The sequence below is a fragment of the Trichechus manatus genome, unplaced genomic scaffold, assembly GCF_000243295.1.
Source record: "Trichechus manatus latirostris isolate Lorelei unplaced genomic scaffold, TriManLat1.0 scaffold00018, whole genome shotgun sequence".
Lineage (NCBI taxonomy): Eukaryota > Metazoa > Chordata > Mammalia > Sirenia > Trichechidae > Trichechus > Trichechus manatus.
The window spans coordinates 9,586,864-9,605,253 of record NW_004443954.1 but is presented as its reverse complement, the minus strand read 5'-3'; the positions used below and the strand labels follow the sequence as shown (position 1 = coordinate 9,605,253).

Sequence of the window (18,390 nt, the reverse complement as noted above, 5' to 3'; positions counted from 1 at the left end):
GTTGAAAAGCAAAGATGTCACCTTGAAGACTAAGGTGCGCCTGACCCAAGCCATGGTATTTTCAGTCTCATCATATGCATGCAAAAGCTGGCCATGAATAAGGAAGACTGAAGAAGAATTGATGCCTTTGAATTGTGGTGTTAGGGAAGAATGTTGAATATACCATGGGCTACCGAAAGAACGAATAAATCTGTCTTGGAAAAAGTACAACCAGAATGCTTCTTAGAAGCAAGGATGGCAAGACTACGTCTTACATACTTTGGACATGTTGTCAGGAGGGATCAGTCCCTGGAGAAGGTCATCATGCTCGGAAAAATGGAGGGTCGTTGAAAAAGAGGAGGATCCTCAACGAAATGGATTGACACAGTGGCTGCAACAATGGTCTCAAGCATAACAACGATTGTGAGCATGGTGCAGTACTGGGCAGTATTTCATTCTGTGGTGCATAGCGGTGCTATGAGTCGGAACTGATTCGACGGCACCTAACAACAACAACAATAAGTGCCCAGAGGCACCCAACCCCGCCAGTAAGCCTCGGCCCATAGGCAGTCAACTTTCCGGCTCAGTGGGCTGTGAAGCCCACTGTGTGGTCTCCTGCAGGTCTCTCCTGCTGCCATTTCTCTGCCATTGCTTCTCGCCATTTTCAGTGTTACAGCTCTTCCTCTCTCTAGGTTTCCTGGTCCCAGGAGCTTCTCAGCTCAGGGATCTTGGGTCCAAAGGAAATGCTCTGCTCTTGGCTCTCTTTCCTTGGTGATGGTGGGATCCCCTGCTTTATTTTGGATGAAAAAGTTATTTGATTTTTTCCAAATTTGCTTACAATTTACGAATGAAGTATGGTGTACATAAATATTAACTTAGATAACCACACACGTACGGAAAGCAGAAATATAGATCACTGTAGAAACATTATGACTTTTAAAAAAATTTTATAAAAGCAAAGTATGTAACTCACATAGTATGATCATGAAGCCATATGACATAAAAAATAAAATTACTCTATCAGAAATGTTTTAATATTAAGTCTTTGGGAAAGGATTTTGACATAATTCAATGACCAACAGCTTCCCTTATCACACAGAAACAAACCGCAAAATCATCTTAAGTTTATATGCATTATCAGTTCTTAATGCAACTTCAAACATTTTACTAGCAACTTTGATTTTCTTTTGAAATAGGCTTCTGTACCTATGCATTTATATACAAACATTTATTCAACATGATTTTAGAACAAACTATATACAAAAGATGGGCATTCCTATAAATAAAAACATTAGGTGGCAAAAAGGCCCTCATAAGTAAAAATCTACAGTAGTTTTTACAAAACAAAAACACGTTTTACCTTGATACTGTACAATAAACATTAAGCCCTATACCAATAATGAAAACACTAGGTTACTATCTAATGTTAATGATGGAATTTTTAAAAACATATTTACATATAGTCTGAAGTTTAATAAAAGCACCATGATTCTTTCCTAAATTCTAGTTGATGCAGAGTAAAAACACAATTACAAAAAAGTGTTCACCATTTTCCTTGTTTAAAAGTTTTTATATTTCTAAATTGAAAACTATTTATCTGAAATTAGCATAGTGTAAAAGCAAAAAATAAAACAAAAAACCCTGCTGTTTTGACTTTTTAAAACCATACCTACTCTATTACTGTGTGCTGTGTTTTCAGACAGAGCACTGTTCACTCACTCCTTTCCAACTGTTTAATACCATCACTGGCAAAAAAGTTCCTGGATATCCAATAATTAAAAGTTACTTCAAACCAGTTGAAGTTTCATTTAAAGGTTTTAACAACTTAAAAAATGCTGTACTTAGTTACAAAAGTGAATAGGAAAACATGCCAATTCATTTGATATGCATAAATATTTTTGTACTACACAGAATTGAAGGCCTTCGCAGAATTTTCTTTTTCAAATTTACATTTTAAATAGAAACACTAAATGAATAACTACTTTCTCAAGGAGCTGTTAGTACACTTCCGCTTTTGTCAGTCTTTTTACCCTTTGACATTGCTGCAGCCTGCTTGATGGTTCTCTGTTTTTGGCCTGTAGGTGTCCCACAGTTTCTTGACTGTCTTTTAAGGCAAAACTGACCATTCTCCTTGGTGGGCCACAATTAACCTTATTTGCACAATCCCACCCAGTCACTTGGGTGGGAGTTACAAGACCATGGTGAGAATGGCCACAGAAAAGTAGTACATAGCACTGCAATATATATGTGTGTATGTATGTATTGGTATATATATATATATCTGTATGTATATACATGTATACATATAAATATGTGTATATTTAAAATTACTTACAATTTTTAAAATTGGCTTAATAGAAAGTAGCTACCATATAAAATTTATAAAAAACATTATCCCTTCATTTTAAATTGTTAAATAACAAAGACTGTTTTTTGAAAATACCATTATGTTGATAAAACAGTTAACATGTTATTTGAGATAGTAGATTTTGATAGTAGCTATTGATCTGACTCTCAGTACATGAAACAATAGTCACATGAAATCAAATGCTTACTTGTCTGGTTCTGACTTCAATTGCTGTGCAGTTTCCAAGGAAAGTTGGAAAGTGCATAGGCTGGAGCGGTCAGGCTGAAGTGGTAAGAGGCAGTGAGTACACTTTAGAGAGGGGTGTGACTTGATTAGGCAGAGAAGAGACTGGGGTAACTCCTTGAGAGCCTTGGCCTAGGGAATCCATCCGTAGTCACAAGACGAGGAAAGCATCAGCCAAGAAAAGAATGGTGGGAACACATTGGAGCAGTGGAAAATGGCATTGGTTAGATAGGCTGGGGCCAGTTTAGGAAGAATCTCTAAAACAAGGGTGTTCTCATTGATTCAATGGTGAGCTACCAAAGGCTTTTGAGCCAGGAAATGTCACGATGAAGAGTATTTAAGGAAGAGTCAGCAGCCTGTGAAGAGGGCAGTGCCTTGACTCAGGCCATCCAGGAAGGGAAGGAAGGCAGGCCCAGGCTGCAGAGGTGGGTGGCCCAGGACACGTATCTGTACACTGTCAGGAGCATCAGCCTGGTGATTCTGACATTGAATTTGTATTCTCGTGTTCCATGGGAGGAATACATTCTGGTCATTTTAAGGTGAGTCCAGAGTTTTACTGTTACAGGCTGCTTGTGGCTAAGGAGCCCTGGTGACACAGTGGTTAAGTGCTCTGCTGCTAACCAAAAGATGGCCAGTTTTTGAACTCACCAGCTACTGCGGGAGAAAGATGTGGCAATCTGCTTCCGTAAAGATTTAGAGCCTTGGAAGCCCGATGGAGCAGTTCTACTCTGTCCTGTAGGGGTCACTGTGAGTCAGAATCGACAGCAACGGGTTTGTTTGTTTGTTTTTTGCTTGTGACTACTGTGGTTTAGTTAAAGGGGCAGGATCACTAGTAGGAATATTTCATGCTTAGCTAACTTGGCCTGACTTTGGAAGAGAGGAGTCTGAGCAGCTTGCACTTATTTGTGATACGGGCCTTATAAGGTGACAAGTGTTGGAGGTGGGGTCAACTGCACAATTTGATCTTTTCTTTCCCTATTGACTTATCCTAATTTCTCATTTGGCTATTTTTATAGGTATTAAGGAGGGATTGTAATGTAATTATGTAGCAATACTTTTTCCAACCTGTTGTCGTTGTGTTGATTCCAACCCATAGTGACCCTATAGGACAGAGTAGAATTGCCCCAGAGGGTTTCCAAAGGTGTGCTCTTTATGGAAGCAGATTGCTACATCTTTCTCCTGCCGAGTGGCTGGTGGGTTCCAAGCATTTGCCTTTTGGTTAGCAGCTGAGCACTTTAATCACTATGCCACCAGGTGTATAGTTTTTATTACCCCACTATTTCATTAACACTAATCTGACATGTATTATGAGGATCTGTTATTTTGTATAGGGTGTGAACATGAATTTCAATATGTAAAGGTAAGAAGAAAAGTACAAAAATTCCTTTTAACAACAGATTATAATTGCCTTATTGGAGAGGTAGCTTCTGTCACTTTGAATCTCTATATTGTCAGATTATTCATGGAGTTATGGCACATATCTAAAAATAGACTAATAGAAATCTGTTCTGGCTCAAAGGTATCTTGGAATTTTTAAATACCCTGCACCTATGCAGCATAGTCTGATAATGCATTTTTGGAAGTGTTAGTGCAATTACAGATATCGTCTCGTGATTTTTGGAGCTAATGCAAAAACTATGGGAACCAGGAGTGCCAAACCTGTCTGCATCCACTAGCAACTTATTTATCAAATAGAATGCATCATTTGAGGGAAAAAATGTACAGTCGTGCGAAGGAATTTATCTAAACCACTTTAATTTTTGTGGTTCGTATCCTGTATACCAACTATTACTGTTTAATGGCTTTCAGGGAGAGGAGGAATTAAAAAGTGTCGCTTTTTGATTGGTACTGATGCTGATGCAGGCCTTTGCCCTATGCTTTTCCCTCTTGGGATCTTTGCTTTGCAGAACCGTCAAGCCAGTTAAGGCTGGTGACAAAGAACATCACTATTCCCTACCGACTGTCAGGGAGAGAGCTGTTGTAGAGGGTTTGCTGTTGACATTTTAAAATTCAGCATGATGGTTTAGCCAAGTTTATGGTGAGATCTTACAAAAGACAATTAAATGTGAATTCATCTTCAAAGAAAGTTATTTTGTGAGCTTCCAGTCATGCCAATTATATGGAATGCAGTGGTTTTAAAGAGTGTTTATTTTTGAACCATGTGCAACAGTAGTGGATTGGGGTTTATCTGTTTCCATTTATTGCAGCTTAGATAAACTGCACTCAGAATATTCCATTGCTTTGTTGTGATTCTTTTTGTGCAGTTCATTAAACAACTGAGAACTGTTCTTTGGGGATATACTCTGTGTCTGAAACCTATAATAATTTTTCCTCAAGGGCATATTAGAAAGACAAAATGAATCTCACACCTTGAATGATTGTTGAGACAAAAATTCCTTAAAAATTCTTTTATTATGTTAGTAACTTTAACAGTATTCTTGGATATAGAGGAAATGAATGTTCATTAATCTGTAGTATTTAATTTTATGTAATGTATTAGTATTGTGTATTAGAAACTATATTCTATATGTAAAAATTTCTTTATATTTTTGTTTTCAATATACATATATAAAACAAAAACATTTTGAAGAATTCAGTGGTTTTGGATCTTTTGTGAATTGAATCATCGTTTTGTATATAATATCACACAGTACGTTTTTCTCATTCACTTTTACCGATTAATTTCTAGCTGACTTCCATAGCAGCGGGCACGTTGTTGTTAATGGTTGGAAGATACATAACACAGCCAAAAATAAGTGGTTTGTGTGTATGGCAAAAACCCCTGAAGAGAAGCATGAATGGTTTGAAGCTATTTTGAAAGAAAGAGAACGACGAAAAGGTGAGTATATGAATTGGGCTCTGTTCCACTATGTGAAAATTTTAATTTAGCAAGAGAGCCCATAATGGGCAAAAGTTATGTGAAAGTAGAAAGGAGCATGATGTTTTACTATGTTTTCCTTTAAGAAACAAGCTTCAGTAATATTATGCAGGGTTGTAATGGCTCCAGCAATTGTGCTTATGTATTTCACAGTACGCTGCACATTCCTGGACAAAATATGTTAGTATCCTCCTAATTTACAGATTAAGGAACTTTGGATATGTTAACGTTTTAAAATTGTTCCAATGTCATTGAATATAATGTCGTATATACCAATAAGTAGCTTATTCTCATCAAGAGGCCCAGCTCAAATTTGCTTTATACTTTTAGCCAGATTTACAAAAGGTATTTGGTTTGGTAATATTCAGTTATGTCACGTTTATCTGCAACTAAGCATATTTGTGTAATTCAGGTAGGAAGTAGAAATGTTTGTATAACTACTAGTTTCTTTATTAAAAAAATCAATAAAAAACGAAAAACGTGACACTGATTATTCCTTTCCAAGAGATCCAGGGATAGAACACCTCATTGGTGATGAGATTTTAGAACCATAAAGAGCCCCTATTTCCATCTTCAGATGATTTCCCATGAAGAATGTGCAAAATATCTACCTTGATTAAAATAGTCACAGCATACATTTGTATCAGAATTCACAAAGCATTTTCAAATACTTATTCCTTTGATTGCTCTTGGATGAAGAACCAGGTAGAAATTTTTAAAAGACAAAGGTCATGAATACATAACTGATTCTTCAGGTCTCGTTAAATCTTCCAATCAATTCAAATGATATAGCAGATCAAGTAAAAGGTAAGTTGGATTTTTCATCAAGTTGAATCCTTACTTATTTTCAGAATGGTTATCCACATAGATACACCCAAGACAAAAATTTGGAAGACAAAAAAGGAAAAAAAGAGAAAAAGGCACATTCTATAAAACTTTATGGCATTGGACAAAGATGCTGATAGCTCCTACATTGTAAAAAAAATTAGTAAGCTGTGTTATAGCTAGAAGATTAAAAATAATTCTTCTTATGTACCAGGTTTTCTCCAGCCTCCTTTGCTGCCTTTCCATCAGTCCCGTCCACTGGGTTAGTGTCAGTGTTCTTGGGACTTCAGCCCTGGTCCTGGTCTCCTCTAGTTAGATTCCTTGCTTGATTATCTAGTTGCGCCAGATTAATGTCTACCACTACACTGCCAGTTTCTAAATCTTTATGTCCAGCTTGACCTTTCTCCTGAGTGTCATACTCACGTATTCAGCTGACCCTTGGGCCAGCCCTACCTGAGCATCCCCAGGCAATGCTCGAGCCCCTCTGTCCAGTATGCCTCCCCACTGTCCATTCAGTTACTCGCATTAAAAGCCAGAAGGCATCCTGATTTCTTCTCTCTCCTTCCCATCTACGTTTAATCATTGTGTCCTCCTAATACCATCTCCTAGATGTTTCTCAGCTTCATCCTCCTCACTCTGTAGGCTCTGCTATTATTTGCTGGGGCTTGAGCTTGCTTGAGCTTTTGTAATCCCTCTTAATGGTCTCTCTCTTTTTCAATCCTCCCCGCTTTGCATTGTTCACCACACTGTCCTCAGAACTCTGTTTCCAAGGCAAAAACTTTCCAGTGCTACTCTCCATCTCCCCTCTCTGGCCCTGCTTGTTAAAACACTTAGATCTTCCCAAATACCTAAGGAACGAAGTAATTTGAAGCTTCAGGTTGAGCAAGGATCCTGCCTAACCCTCCTGCTTTATCCCCTGCAGCTCACCTAAAACCCAAGGCTTCAGACCTCTGTGCTGCTGCACATCAGTTAGTTCTTCTGAATCTGCTACACTTTCTCTTTAGGAAAACACCTGTTTATACCTGTGCATTTAAACATGGCCCTTTCCTAATATTTCCCAGGTGGAGGTGCTCTGTTTCCTGTAGGTATCTTGATATGCCTCTATTGCACCACAATGCTATATCACAATGATTCCCCTAGGAGTCTGTCTCCAGGGCCACCTGTGCAGGCGTGCTGGCCTCCAACGAGCCCGTGGAGGCTGAGATCCAGCTGCTCTTACTCTGTTGGCCAAGCCATATTCCCGTACGGCTTTTGGGAAAGCGGCTTTGTCTATCTCCCTGGTATACCACAGGCTTTTTGAAAGCTAGGGCCCTATCTCACCTGGCTCTGTGTCTGCAGCCCCCAGCACACAGTGGACACACAATCAATAGGTGTTCAGTGGAGGCATGAGAGTGAATGAAGAGGCCTTTCAGCTATCTGTTCTTTTTTTCATTTTTGATAGGTTTGAAATTAGGAATGGAGCAAGACGCCTGGGTAATGATCTCTGAACAGGGCGAGAAGCTTTATAAGATGATGTGCAAACAAGGAAATCTGATCAAAGACAGAAAAAGAAAACTGACCACATTCCCTAAATGCTTTCTTGGAAGGTAGGGTTGGTGGTGTGGACGCACTGAATTTCTTTCATATGTTCACTCTCTCATGTGTTGCCATTCCTTTAATTCTTTAAAAATAAATATTATTTAAATATATTTCCCTAAGCATTTTTTAATTAATTACTTTTTATGTGGTAAGTATATGTATGACAAAAAGTGCCATGTCAATCTTCTTCATACGTACAGTTCAGTGACATTAGTTACTCTCATCCTGTTGTGTAACCATCCCCACTATCCATCCCAACATTTTTCTGGGACCCTCCCTAAGTGTTTTGAATGCTACTTTACTGTCAACATTTCCAGGGGGCCACAGAGGGAAGCGGGAGGCATCTATTTACTCATCCACGACTTCATCACTTTTCGCCTTGCCATGTGCCGAGTGGGGGCCAGGCAGGGATGGCAGCCAGCAGGCTTGCCCGTCGGGAACTGGATGACCAGGCTGGCGTGGACATGAGCACAGGGCCTGAAAGTCAGTCTTGATGGTGGATCCAGAAAGTCAGGGAGACTAGAAAGCTGAAGACGCACAGTCTCAACTGTCAGTTATTTCAGAATGAAGAGAGTATTTAGACAGGTGGGCTCAGGCACCTATGTGAAGAAGCTGAAAAAGTGGGTCATGAAAGGGGCCAGGAGAACGCAGCAGGAGGGGAGGTTGCCAGATCCCCAGGTTAGAGCAGATTAACTGTGCGTATTTGCTTCTGTGGACAGCTCTAGGTGGGAGGCCTTGGCTGGCTTAGGGAGACATGACCCAAGGGGAGGGGATTTGCCTTCAGGGAGCTCCTATTAGGCCAGACTCTGAGCCGGCTTCTTTCTATGTCTTCTGTCAAATCCTTGAATAAATACCTATGAGCTAAATACCTTCATTTTTTAAAAGATGAGGAAACCCGGGATCGGGGGTTAACATACCCAAGTTCATACAACTAGTGAATGCCAATGTGAGCTTTATAAAAGTAGACTGGAACGGGTGTTCGCATGCCAGACTCTGTAGTCAAACTCCTCTTGTTAAATGCTGGTGCTCCCACTGGCTAGTTGTGGGATTGAGGAAGGTTAAGTTTCTGTTTTCTCTCAGAAAATGGAGATGATTGTAGTGCCCAGTTGCAATGCCCACCAGGATGTCTTCTTAACTAGCTATGCAGACATGCGTAGGCCACTCTTGTCCCCGGCCTCAATAGGATAGAGGGCAGAAACCACCTACCTGCAGTGGGAGGAGCCTTCACAGCAGGCCATAGAGCTGCCAGCAAGCTATTGTCTTTAGCTCCCAAGTGGTAGCTCTTGTGCAAGGAAAAGAACTATGTTGAGTTCTCCATGGCGTAGAAGCCACATACCCCAGAGGAGACTGTATCTCTTGTAACAACTCCATGGGCGTAACATCCGGGGTCCCCATAAGGACATGCCCACTTACAAGGGTTTCCCACCAGGTACTTACGCAAATTAGCCATCAGGGGTCATTTTTACCATAAGCAATTTCACCAAGTAACACAGCTGACACCCTACTTTTATTAGGTTTCTTCGGGAACAGAGCTAGAAAGTTAACCTCGGGTCAAATGTGTCCCTATAGAGGGAGAAAGGGCTTTGTTAACCCTTGAGCCCGACTATCTGATATGACTGTAATGTTAGTTAATTGTGATAATATGGAAAGCATTTAGCAGGGCCCCTGATACATAGGAGAGCCTCAGTAAATACTGTTTTCATTGTGTGTTAAAAAGCAACGATGTCACTTTGAGGACTAAGGTACACCTGACCCAAGCCATGGTATTTTCAATCACTTCATATGCACGGGAAAGCTGGACCATGAATAAGGAAGACCAAAGAAGAATTGATGCCTTTGAATTATGCTGGTGGTGAAGAATATTGAATATTACATGGACTGCCAGAAGGACAAACAAATCTGTCTTGAGGAAGTACAGCCAGAATGTTCCTTAGAAGTGAGGGTGGCAAGACTTCGTCTCACGTACTTTGAACAAGTTATCAGGAGGGACCAGTCCCTGGAGAAGGACATCATGCTTGGTAAGGTAGAGGGTCAACGAGAAAGAGGAGAACCCTCAACAAGACGGATTGACACAGTGGTCACAACAGTGGGCTCAAGCATAGCAACGATTGTGAGGACGGCGCAGGACTGGGCAGTGTTTTGTTCAGTTGTATATAGGGTCGTTATGAGTCTGAACTGACTCAACAGCACTTAACAACAACAGCATTTTCATTGTGCCCTTTCCCATAGCAGCACACTGCTTCTGAATTACGGCCTGAATTTGAGATTGTTTCTCACTGGATCATGATCCTTTTGCAGAGTGCTGATGGGATCTTCCTGTTGAGTCGATCCCATCATAAAGCCACTCATTAACTTCCTTTCTTACTTTCACTCTTTTTTTTTAATACTCCTGGTTTAGAGCAGTACTTATATTGTGTTTTTTCCCTTATTTTCATTTCACATTTTCAGGACTCTCTGACATCAGAATGGAGAAGCATGCTTTAGCTACACATCAACCATCTCTACACACTTGTCAACCACAGACATTTAATAAGAGTTCCCTGTGTGTCAGGCACTGTGCTAGGTTCCTAAAATACATCATTTAATATGTTTATGATGGTACTATGAGGTTGATATTGTTATTATTTTCTCTGTGTTATAGGCGGAAAAAAAAAACAAGTTTTGAGAGCTTAATTTACTAATTCAAGGACATACAGCTGGTGGAGGCAGAAATAGGATTTGAATCCAGGTTGTCCTGTTGCGAAGTACATGACCCTAAGCACAAAGCTATATTTCACCTTACTTCTTTTAGTTCCTTTCTTTTGGATGGTTCTTATCTAACAGAAGAATAAAAAGCATTTTAATGATTTCTTCTGTCATAAATAATATTTTTTAGATTATCATCCAGTTTTAAAATCCCATATCTCTTGATTATTTGACTTTAGCCGTGAGTGTTGTTCTTGGTATTGAAATAAATGGAAAAATAATGAATCTTCTGATGCTTTCCATAGCTTTGCTTTTCTGGCCTCTGTGGAAAAAAAAAACAAAAACACCCAAATATATTCATTGGTTATGGAAAAGTTTAAATGTTAGATTTTATGACATAAGCATGATAAATTTTTTATTTTGTAAAATATCTCTGTATTTAATGTTCTCTTAATGATACCCAAGGAGTCCTGGTGGTGCTGTGGTTAAAGTGTTTGGCTGCTAACCGAAAGGGCAGCGGTTCGAACCCACCAGCCGCTCCTTGGGAGAAAGAGTCGAAACCTACTCGACGGTACCTAACAGCAACAGCAACACAATGTCACATGACTTTCAACTTCAATTACATCTGCAGAATCCCTTCACAGCAGTACCTAGATCACTGTTTGATTAAAAAACCAGAGGATGGGAATTTGGCAGTGGGGCCAGGCAGGGGGGTTCATCTGTAGAATTCTGCCTACCGCATGGGGCATGCAGGTTTTTTTTCTTTTTTTTTTCCTTCCTGGAGTTTCAAACCTACTGGTTCTCTGTGCTTGGAAAGCCACATTAAAGGCAGTTTAACTGTTTATATTAAGTCATTATTACCTTGACTAGTTCTCTGTGTTAGCTATCCTTAGGATCTGTTTATTCCGTTTTGTCCCAAACTTTCCTTTATGTGGAAAGTATCCTTATAATTAAAGCTGCTCTAAAATTTTCATTTTGTGTTTATTAGAGTCGTCAACAGCTTGAATAGTTATTAAGTATAGTTTAGGTAAGCCTGAATGTATGGGCGTGGGTTTTCTGGCATATAGTCCAATGTAAGTAAGTGTAGTCTTATATATGAGAAAAAAAATTTATGCTGAAATGCCCTGCAAATATTCCTTTATATTCTGAGACTCTGGTCATAGTTGCTTGATGAATATATGATAACAGAGAGACTTTCTGTTAGCTATATAATTTCCCTTTAGATAGCTAACTATTTAACTTTTCCATTGTATTTTTGTTGCAGCGAATTTGTGTCCTGGTTGTTAGAAATTGGAGAGATTCACAAGCCTGAGGAGGGTGTTCACTTGGGACAAGCATTATTAGAAAATGGAATCATCCACCATGGTAAGCATTTGATTACTTATTTAATCTCTTCATCCACAAATTCCATATATCTTAATCCCATTTACCAGTTTATGTTTGGTTTATAATAATTATTAATGTTATGGGAATCTATGTTGTTTTTTTTTTTAACAACATTTTTGAGGGTCGAACATGCGTAGAAGGAGCGCTGGTGACACAGTGGTTAAGTGCTTGGCTGCTAACTGAAAGGTTGGAAGTTCGAACTTCCCCAGCTGCTACAAGGGAGAAAGACCTGGTGAACTGCTTCTGTAAAGATTACAGCGAGAAAATCCGATGGGGCAGTTCTACTCTTATCACATGGGGTCACTATGAGTTGAAATCAATTCAATGACACCTCACACCAACAATATTTGTAGAACAGTGTTGCAGGGAAAGTGTGTTTGTGGTGGTACATATGTGATGTGGTATATATATGCAATATTGAAGGATTCTATGGGAAAAATATTGAACGATGCAGGAAGCATAAAAACAATATGGAAGGAATACATGGAGTCACTGTACCAAAAAGAATTGGTCAATTATACAACCATTTCAGGAGATAGCATATGATCAAGAACTGATGCTGTTGAAGAAAGAAGTCCAAGCTGCACTGAAGGCTTTGGTGAAAAACAAGTCTCCAGGAATTGTTGGAATACCCATTGAGACACTTCAGCAAACGGATGCAGCACTGGAAGCCCTTACTCATCTGTGCCAAGAAATTTGGAAGACAGCTACCTGGCCAACTGACTGGAAGAGATCCATATTTGTACGCATTCCAAAGAAAGGTGATCCCACAGAATGTGGAAATTATGGAACTATATCATTAATACTACATGCGTGTAAAATTTTGCTGAAGATAATTCAAAAATGGTTGCAGCAGTATATCAACAGGGAATTGCCAGAAAGTCAAGCTGGATTCAGAAGAGGGCATGGAACAAAGGATGTTATTGCTGATGTCAGATGGAGCTTGGCTGAAAGCAGAGAATACCAGAAAGATGTTTACCTGTGTTTTGTTGATTATGCAAAGGTATTCGACTGTGCAGATCATAAAAATATTATAGATATCATTGAGAAGAATGGGAATTCGTGAGGAACCTGTATATAGACCAAGAGGCAGTCATTCGAACCAAATAAGGGGATACCATGTGGTTTAAAATCAAGAATGATGTGCATCAGGATTGTATCCTTTCACCATACTTATTCAATCTGTATGTTGAGCAAATATTCGAGAAGCTAGATGATAAGAAGAAGAACACAGCATCAGGATTGGAGGAAGACTCATTAACAACCTGCGATATGCACATGACACAACCTTGCTTTCTGAAAGCAAAGTCAGGAAATTAAACAGCGTATTGCATTGGGCAAATTTGCTGCAAAAGACCTCTTTAAAGCCTTGAAAAGCAAAGATCTCACTTTGCAGACTAAGGTGCACCTGACCCAACGCATGGTATTTTCAGTTGCCTCATATGCATGCAAAAGCTGGACAGTGAGTAAGGAAGACCAAAGAAGCGTTTATGTATTTGAAGTATGGTGTTGACAAAGAATATTGAATAGACCATGGACTACCAGAACAAACAAATCTGGCTTGTAAGAAGCAGCCAAAATGCTCCTTAGAAAGGAGGATGGTGAAACTTTGTCTTGTGTACTGTGGACATGTTATCAGGAGGGACCAGTTGCTGGAGAAGGACATCATGCTTGGTAAAGTAGATGGTCAGCGAAAAAGAGGAAGACCTTCAATGAGATAGATTGACACAGTGGCTGCCTCAATGGGCTCAAGCATAGCAACGATTGCGAAGATGGCGCAAGAGTGGGCAGTGTTTTGTTCTGTTGTTCTACCTATAGAATGATATTAAAGAGAGATAAATCAATACATATTTGTTGTTAACCTTTTTACAGTGTGGTTTGATAGGATATCAGCATATAACAGTTGTAAACTAATAACTTTTAATGTTTCTGTTTTCACTTGAGGTTTTTGTGACTTCTGTCATTAATTTCAGTGACTCTAAACCTTTATGAATAAGAAATAATAAAAGATAATGAAATCTTAAAGCCATCTATCATTATTGATGCTGTTATTTTTAAAAATGATTGATGTGCATTTTTTGGTACTTCCATTGGATTACTTACTGTATTCTAGAAAGAGCTTCTGAGTTTGTCCACAATATTTTCCTTTTTGGCTATACTGGGGTACCTCGTAATAGATAAAAGTGCAGTAGAGTAACCTTTGGACTCGGAGCTGGCATGGCTGGGGTGTAGGGTGAGGTCATTCTTTCAGAGGAGATGTAGGGTTCTGTTCAAGTCTCCTTTTCAGTCCTCCTCCCATATTTTGACAAAGGAGATCTAGGAATTGTATGAGGAAGTGTTGCTTATTTACATATTGAACTGAGTTTCTGAAAGTTGAAGAAATAACTATTATGAGTGAAATTTTACTTACTTTATAATAACAAAAACTGGGTAATTACTTTACCTGAAGACATGAATAGCTTAGTCAAGTGCATTCAGATAAATCGTCTAAGTTAGTACAAGGCAGAGTTGGGATAATATTTATTAAACATCTTCACAAACGTGGCCTTTTAGGGTCTGACCTGTTGTTTTGTTTGTAACTGTGAAAGATATGAAAGGAAACACAGCTCCATAGAGGAGAAACCACCCTTGTCTAATCCAACAAAATGCTTCTCGCAATATTTTTAGTTGCCTCCTTCTAGTAAATAAAACGTATAATTTTTTTCCCATTTTCTGGAAGGGATATCAGTATCAGAGAACTTCAGTCCTAACAAACCTCGCCTCTCCCCCACCCCCAACAATACCGTTTTGTCCAACTTTTCTCCAACAATACTATTTTGAGAGGGAGGTAGTAAATACATTTTGCATTACAATTTATTTTGAAGTTTCAAATGCAGGAACCCTTTGAGTACTTAACTTCCGAGAATTGAAAACTTTTTTGAACAATGATAAGTATCACCTAATCAGTTATGTTTCTGGTAAACGTAGTGCTGAGTCACGTCTATTAATATTATTCTTCACAGTTTGATTTTCGTGGCCTGTGTTATTACAGTTATCAGGAATGGACCCAGTGGAATGTCAGATTAGGAGCCCTGGTGGTGCAGTGGTTAAAGCGCTTAGCTGCTCTGTGGGAGAAAGATGTGGCAGTCACTCCTTACGGCCTTGGAAACCCTGTGGGACAGTTCTCCTGTGCCCTACAGTGTCTCTGTGAGTTGGAATCAACTCAGCAGCAGTGGGCTTTTGTTTGGAATGTCAGATTTGATATACAAATTTCCGTCACTAGAATAATCTTGGGGTGTGTGTGTTTGTGTGTGTGTGTGTGTGTGTGTCTGAAATGAACTAACAGAAATTTCTCCAAACTGGGGTTAAGAGAACATATTATGCAATTTCACATTAATAGAGTAATTCCATTAAAGTGAAGAGATATGAGCCAAACATGCTTGTTTCGTTAGTATGCGGTTTCAGCTGCATTTTAGTGAAAATAGAATTCCTAAAATAAAGTTGAATGAACCATCTGTTTTATAGAAAGCAAGCCAAAAAAAAAAAAAAAAGTTGGCTATTATTGCTATCATTCCCATTGCTATACCAGGAATTCTTTGGTGGAGGCAGGGTACGCTTTCTCTGTGATATTTTGAAGGATATGATAGTATTCATCTTGTCTGTCTCTACTGTTTGCAGCATAAATGCTTATATGAGAATTCAGACCACATTCGTTATATCCAGTCGGCTCATACGGGCTTGTGAGAACTGATAATTAAATTTTCAAAAACGTTGCAAGCTGGTTGTTAAATATAGTTGTTATTAAAATTAAATGCATAAATACATACATTATATTATAAAAAAGGTAATACATTCTCAAAATCATCACTTCCTAATTATATTACTACATTTTAGTATTATCTATGTTCTTGAGGTTAGTTTTGTATATTATTTCTGTATGGTGGAAATATTCTTTAATTGCATGTTACTGCACATCTCTTTCTAACTTTGTGTTCAAGGGCATCACGTTGATAGCTTGAAACTGGTCAGAGTGGGAGTATTTATACCATACCAGTGCCAGGACCAGTTGCCGGTAGATTTGATTCTGACTCATGCTGACCCCACGTATCAGAGTAGAATGGTGCTCCACAGGATTTTCAGTGGCTGATTTTTTGGAAGTAGATCATGAGGGCTTTCTTCCAAGGCACCTCTGGGTGGAATTGAACCTTCAGCCTTTCGGTTAGCAGTTGAGCGTGTTAATTGTTTACACCACCCAGGGACTTCATTTATACCACAGAAATTGGTAAATGCAACTAAAAATTAGGGCTTCTGCTTCCCCACCGCCTACCTGGACTGCCTGGAAAGCCAGTTATACATTTTGCAGCACATTCCTGGTTATATCACATAATTGTTTAAAAGATGCCATTAAGCAGACTTTCTCGTCAGATGACCTGAACTCTTACCAGTTAATAAACTCATTTTCCATGCTGCAGAAGTGGGGCAAAGTGGATCTGAATGCAGAGCTGTTCAGTATTTCTCCTAGGCAATAAGAGTTAATTATCAAAGTCACAGGAGCTTGCCTTACAGCTAAGCACTCCATTTTGAATAGATCAAACGACCACTTATTTTATTGTGACAAGAGACATTTGGCCCCAATATTTCCTTGCATTTTGTGGTATCAAGATAATAATTTATTTCAATAAATCTCGGGGGATAAAAATAGGAATAAGTAGATTGTGTAGAAGAAATAAATGAGTGGTCTTGAAACATGACATAGGAGTTCAAAATATTTTCCTTCCACACATTTTTTTTTCTTTTCTTTTTGGCTTGGCCTGGGGATAAGATGCCAAAAGGCTGTGTTGTCTATCTTTCTGGGCAACAGTCTTGTCTCAGTTTTATGGCTGCAAACCATGAACATGGTTTGGCCTGGTTGGAGTGAAAAAAACTTACCAGACTTGTGTTTCTTTAAAGTCTCTTGCCTTTCTTCAGGCTTCACCAAATATAGTTCGTGAGAATTAATTCAGACAGCTTTCTCTCCCTTTAGCATTGCTAGCAGAAAGTAAAGGTCAAAGTCTTCTAATTATGAAAGTCGAGCCCACTGCAGCAAATTGTTCCTTCTGTAAATGTTGCATTCCCTGTAAAGAAAACATTTAAATATAAACTCTTCGGGCTTTAGTTTGAGGTTTTTCCTTTCTAGAACAGCCATCATTTTTATTCGACTGTATATAAAATAATTTAGCCTAGAAAAGAGAAAACTTGGGAGGAATTTAAATAAGCCTTCATGGTATGGAAGTCTTATACTGAGGATGTGGTGGAGGATGACCACTCTCCACTGATGATAGACCAAGAAATAAAAAATTTAACTGACATTTTCAGAAAAGCATTTCTCAGTATTCGAATTGTTAAAATTTTGGAGTCAGTTACATACTGAAATTATGTAATCTACTCTGGAGGTCTAAATACAGGATAAATGGTCAGGATTGGTGTACGTGTGGTCTTGGCCTGATTGTAGTGGGATAAAAATCCTAAAATTCCCATCTAGAGTAAGAAATAAATTGCAGCTTGCTAGTCTGAAAAGCTTCTCCCTCGAGGGCGCATTTTGCTTGGTTTTGTCGCATTGTGAAGAAATTGAAAACACAAGTTCTTACATTTATGTCAGTGGTATACATAATATCTGTATATTAGGTATGAATGTATATGTTGTACCTATATGGATATTGTATATATTATTCACGTGTGCTAGTTGAGTGTTACTCACCTAAATTTAGCTCTTGAATCATTGCATGAAAATTGTAAATATATTTAACAAGAAAATATATCATGAATCTTGCTATAAAATGCTGAATTAGGATTGCTATTTAGAAAAGGAAAAGCTTTTTTTAAAGCTAAAAGTTTTCAGTATTTTAAAATACGTATTTCATAAATTTATTTGTTTTTATCTGCCACTTTTTAGATTTTAATATATTGCTTCTGTGTTCTTAGTTACTGATAAACATCAGTTCAAACCCGAACAGATGTTATACAGGTTTCGCTATGATGATGGCACCTTTTATCCAAGGAACGAGATGCAGGATGTGATTTCAAAGGTAACGACCTCTCCTACAACCTTGTATCAACAGCAGGATCCATGTTGTCACATGTCAGCAAGATAAAATGCTGTTGAGAGGATAAAAAATTCTTCTGGTATAGAACATTCTTAAATGACGTACATGAACAAGCCTCTATTTCTTCCTGCTGTTTCAAGAATTCTAATGTTACATCAGTGTTTCAATCTCTTATATAGTTCTGAGAAGAAGTAATGTAACTGTATCACCTAGCAAGCTTTATCTATTGAAAACTGTTTCACATATAGCAAGATGTGGTCATGATACTTGAAATTACATCTTGAGATTTTGTATTTTAAAGAAAGATAATTTTAAAATCCCTTTGAGTATGTTGACAAATTCGTAGCACAATTTAGTCATATTTTTAATTATTTAAGTCATTATTTTTATGATGTAATGTAACAGTT

At 38.5% G+C, this 18,390-nt stretch overlaps 1 protein-coding gene across 1 annotated transcript in view; it reads left to right on the top strand.

Annotated features, from left to right (window-relative positions):
- The window catches only part of PREX2 (phosphatidylinositol-3,4,5-trisphosphate dependent Rac exchange factor 2), a 324,079-nt gene that overhangs the window by 128,633 nt on the left and 177,056 nt on the right, over positions 1-18,390 (top strand). The window contains exons 9-12 of the mRNA XM_012554436.1: positions 5,259-5,408; positions 7,714-7,858; positions 11,800-11,900; positions 17,862-17,965. Coding sequence (XP_012409890.1) covers positions 5,259-5,408; positions 7,714-7,858; positions 11,800-11,900; positions 17,862-17,965 — 500 coding nt within the window. The remainder of the gene's footprint in view (positions 1-5,258; positions 5,409-7,713; positions 7,859-11,799; positions 11,901-17,861; positions 17,966-18,390) is intronic.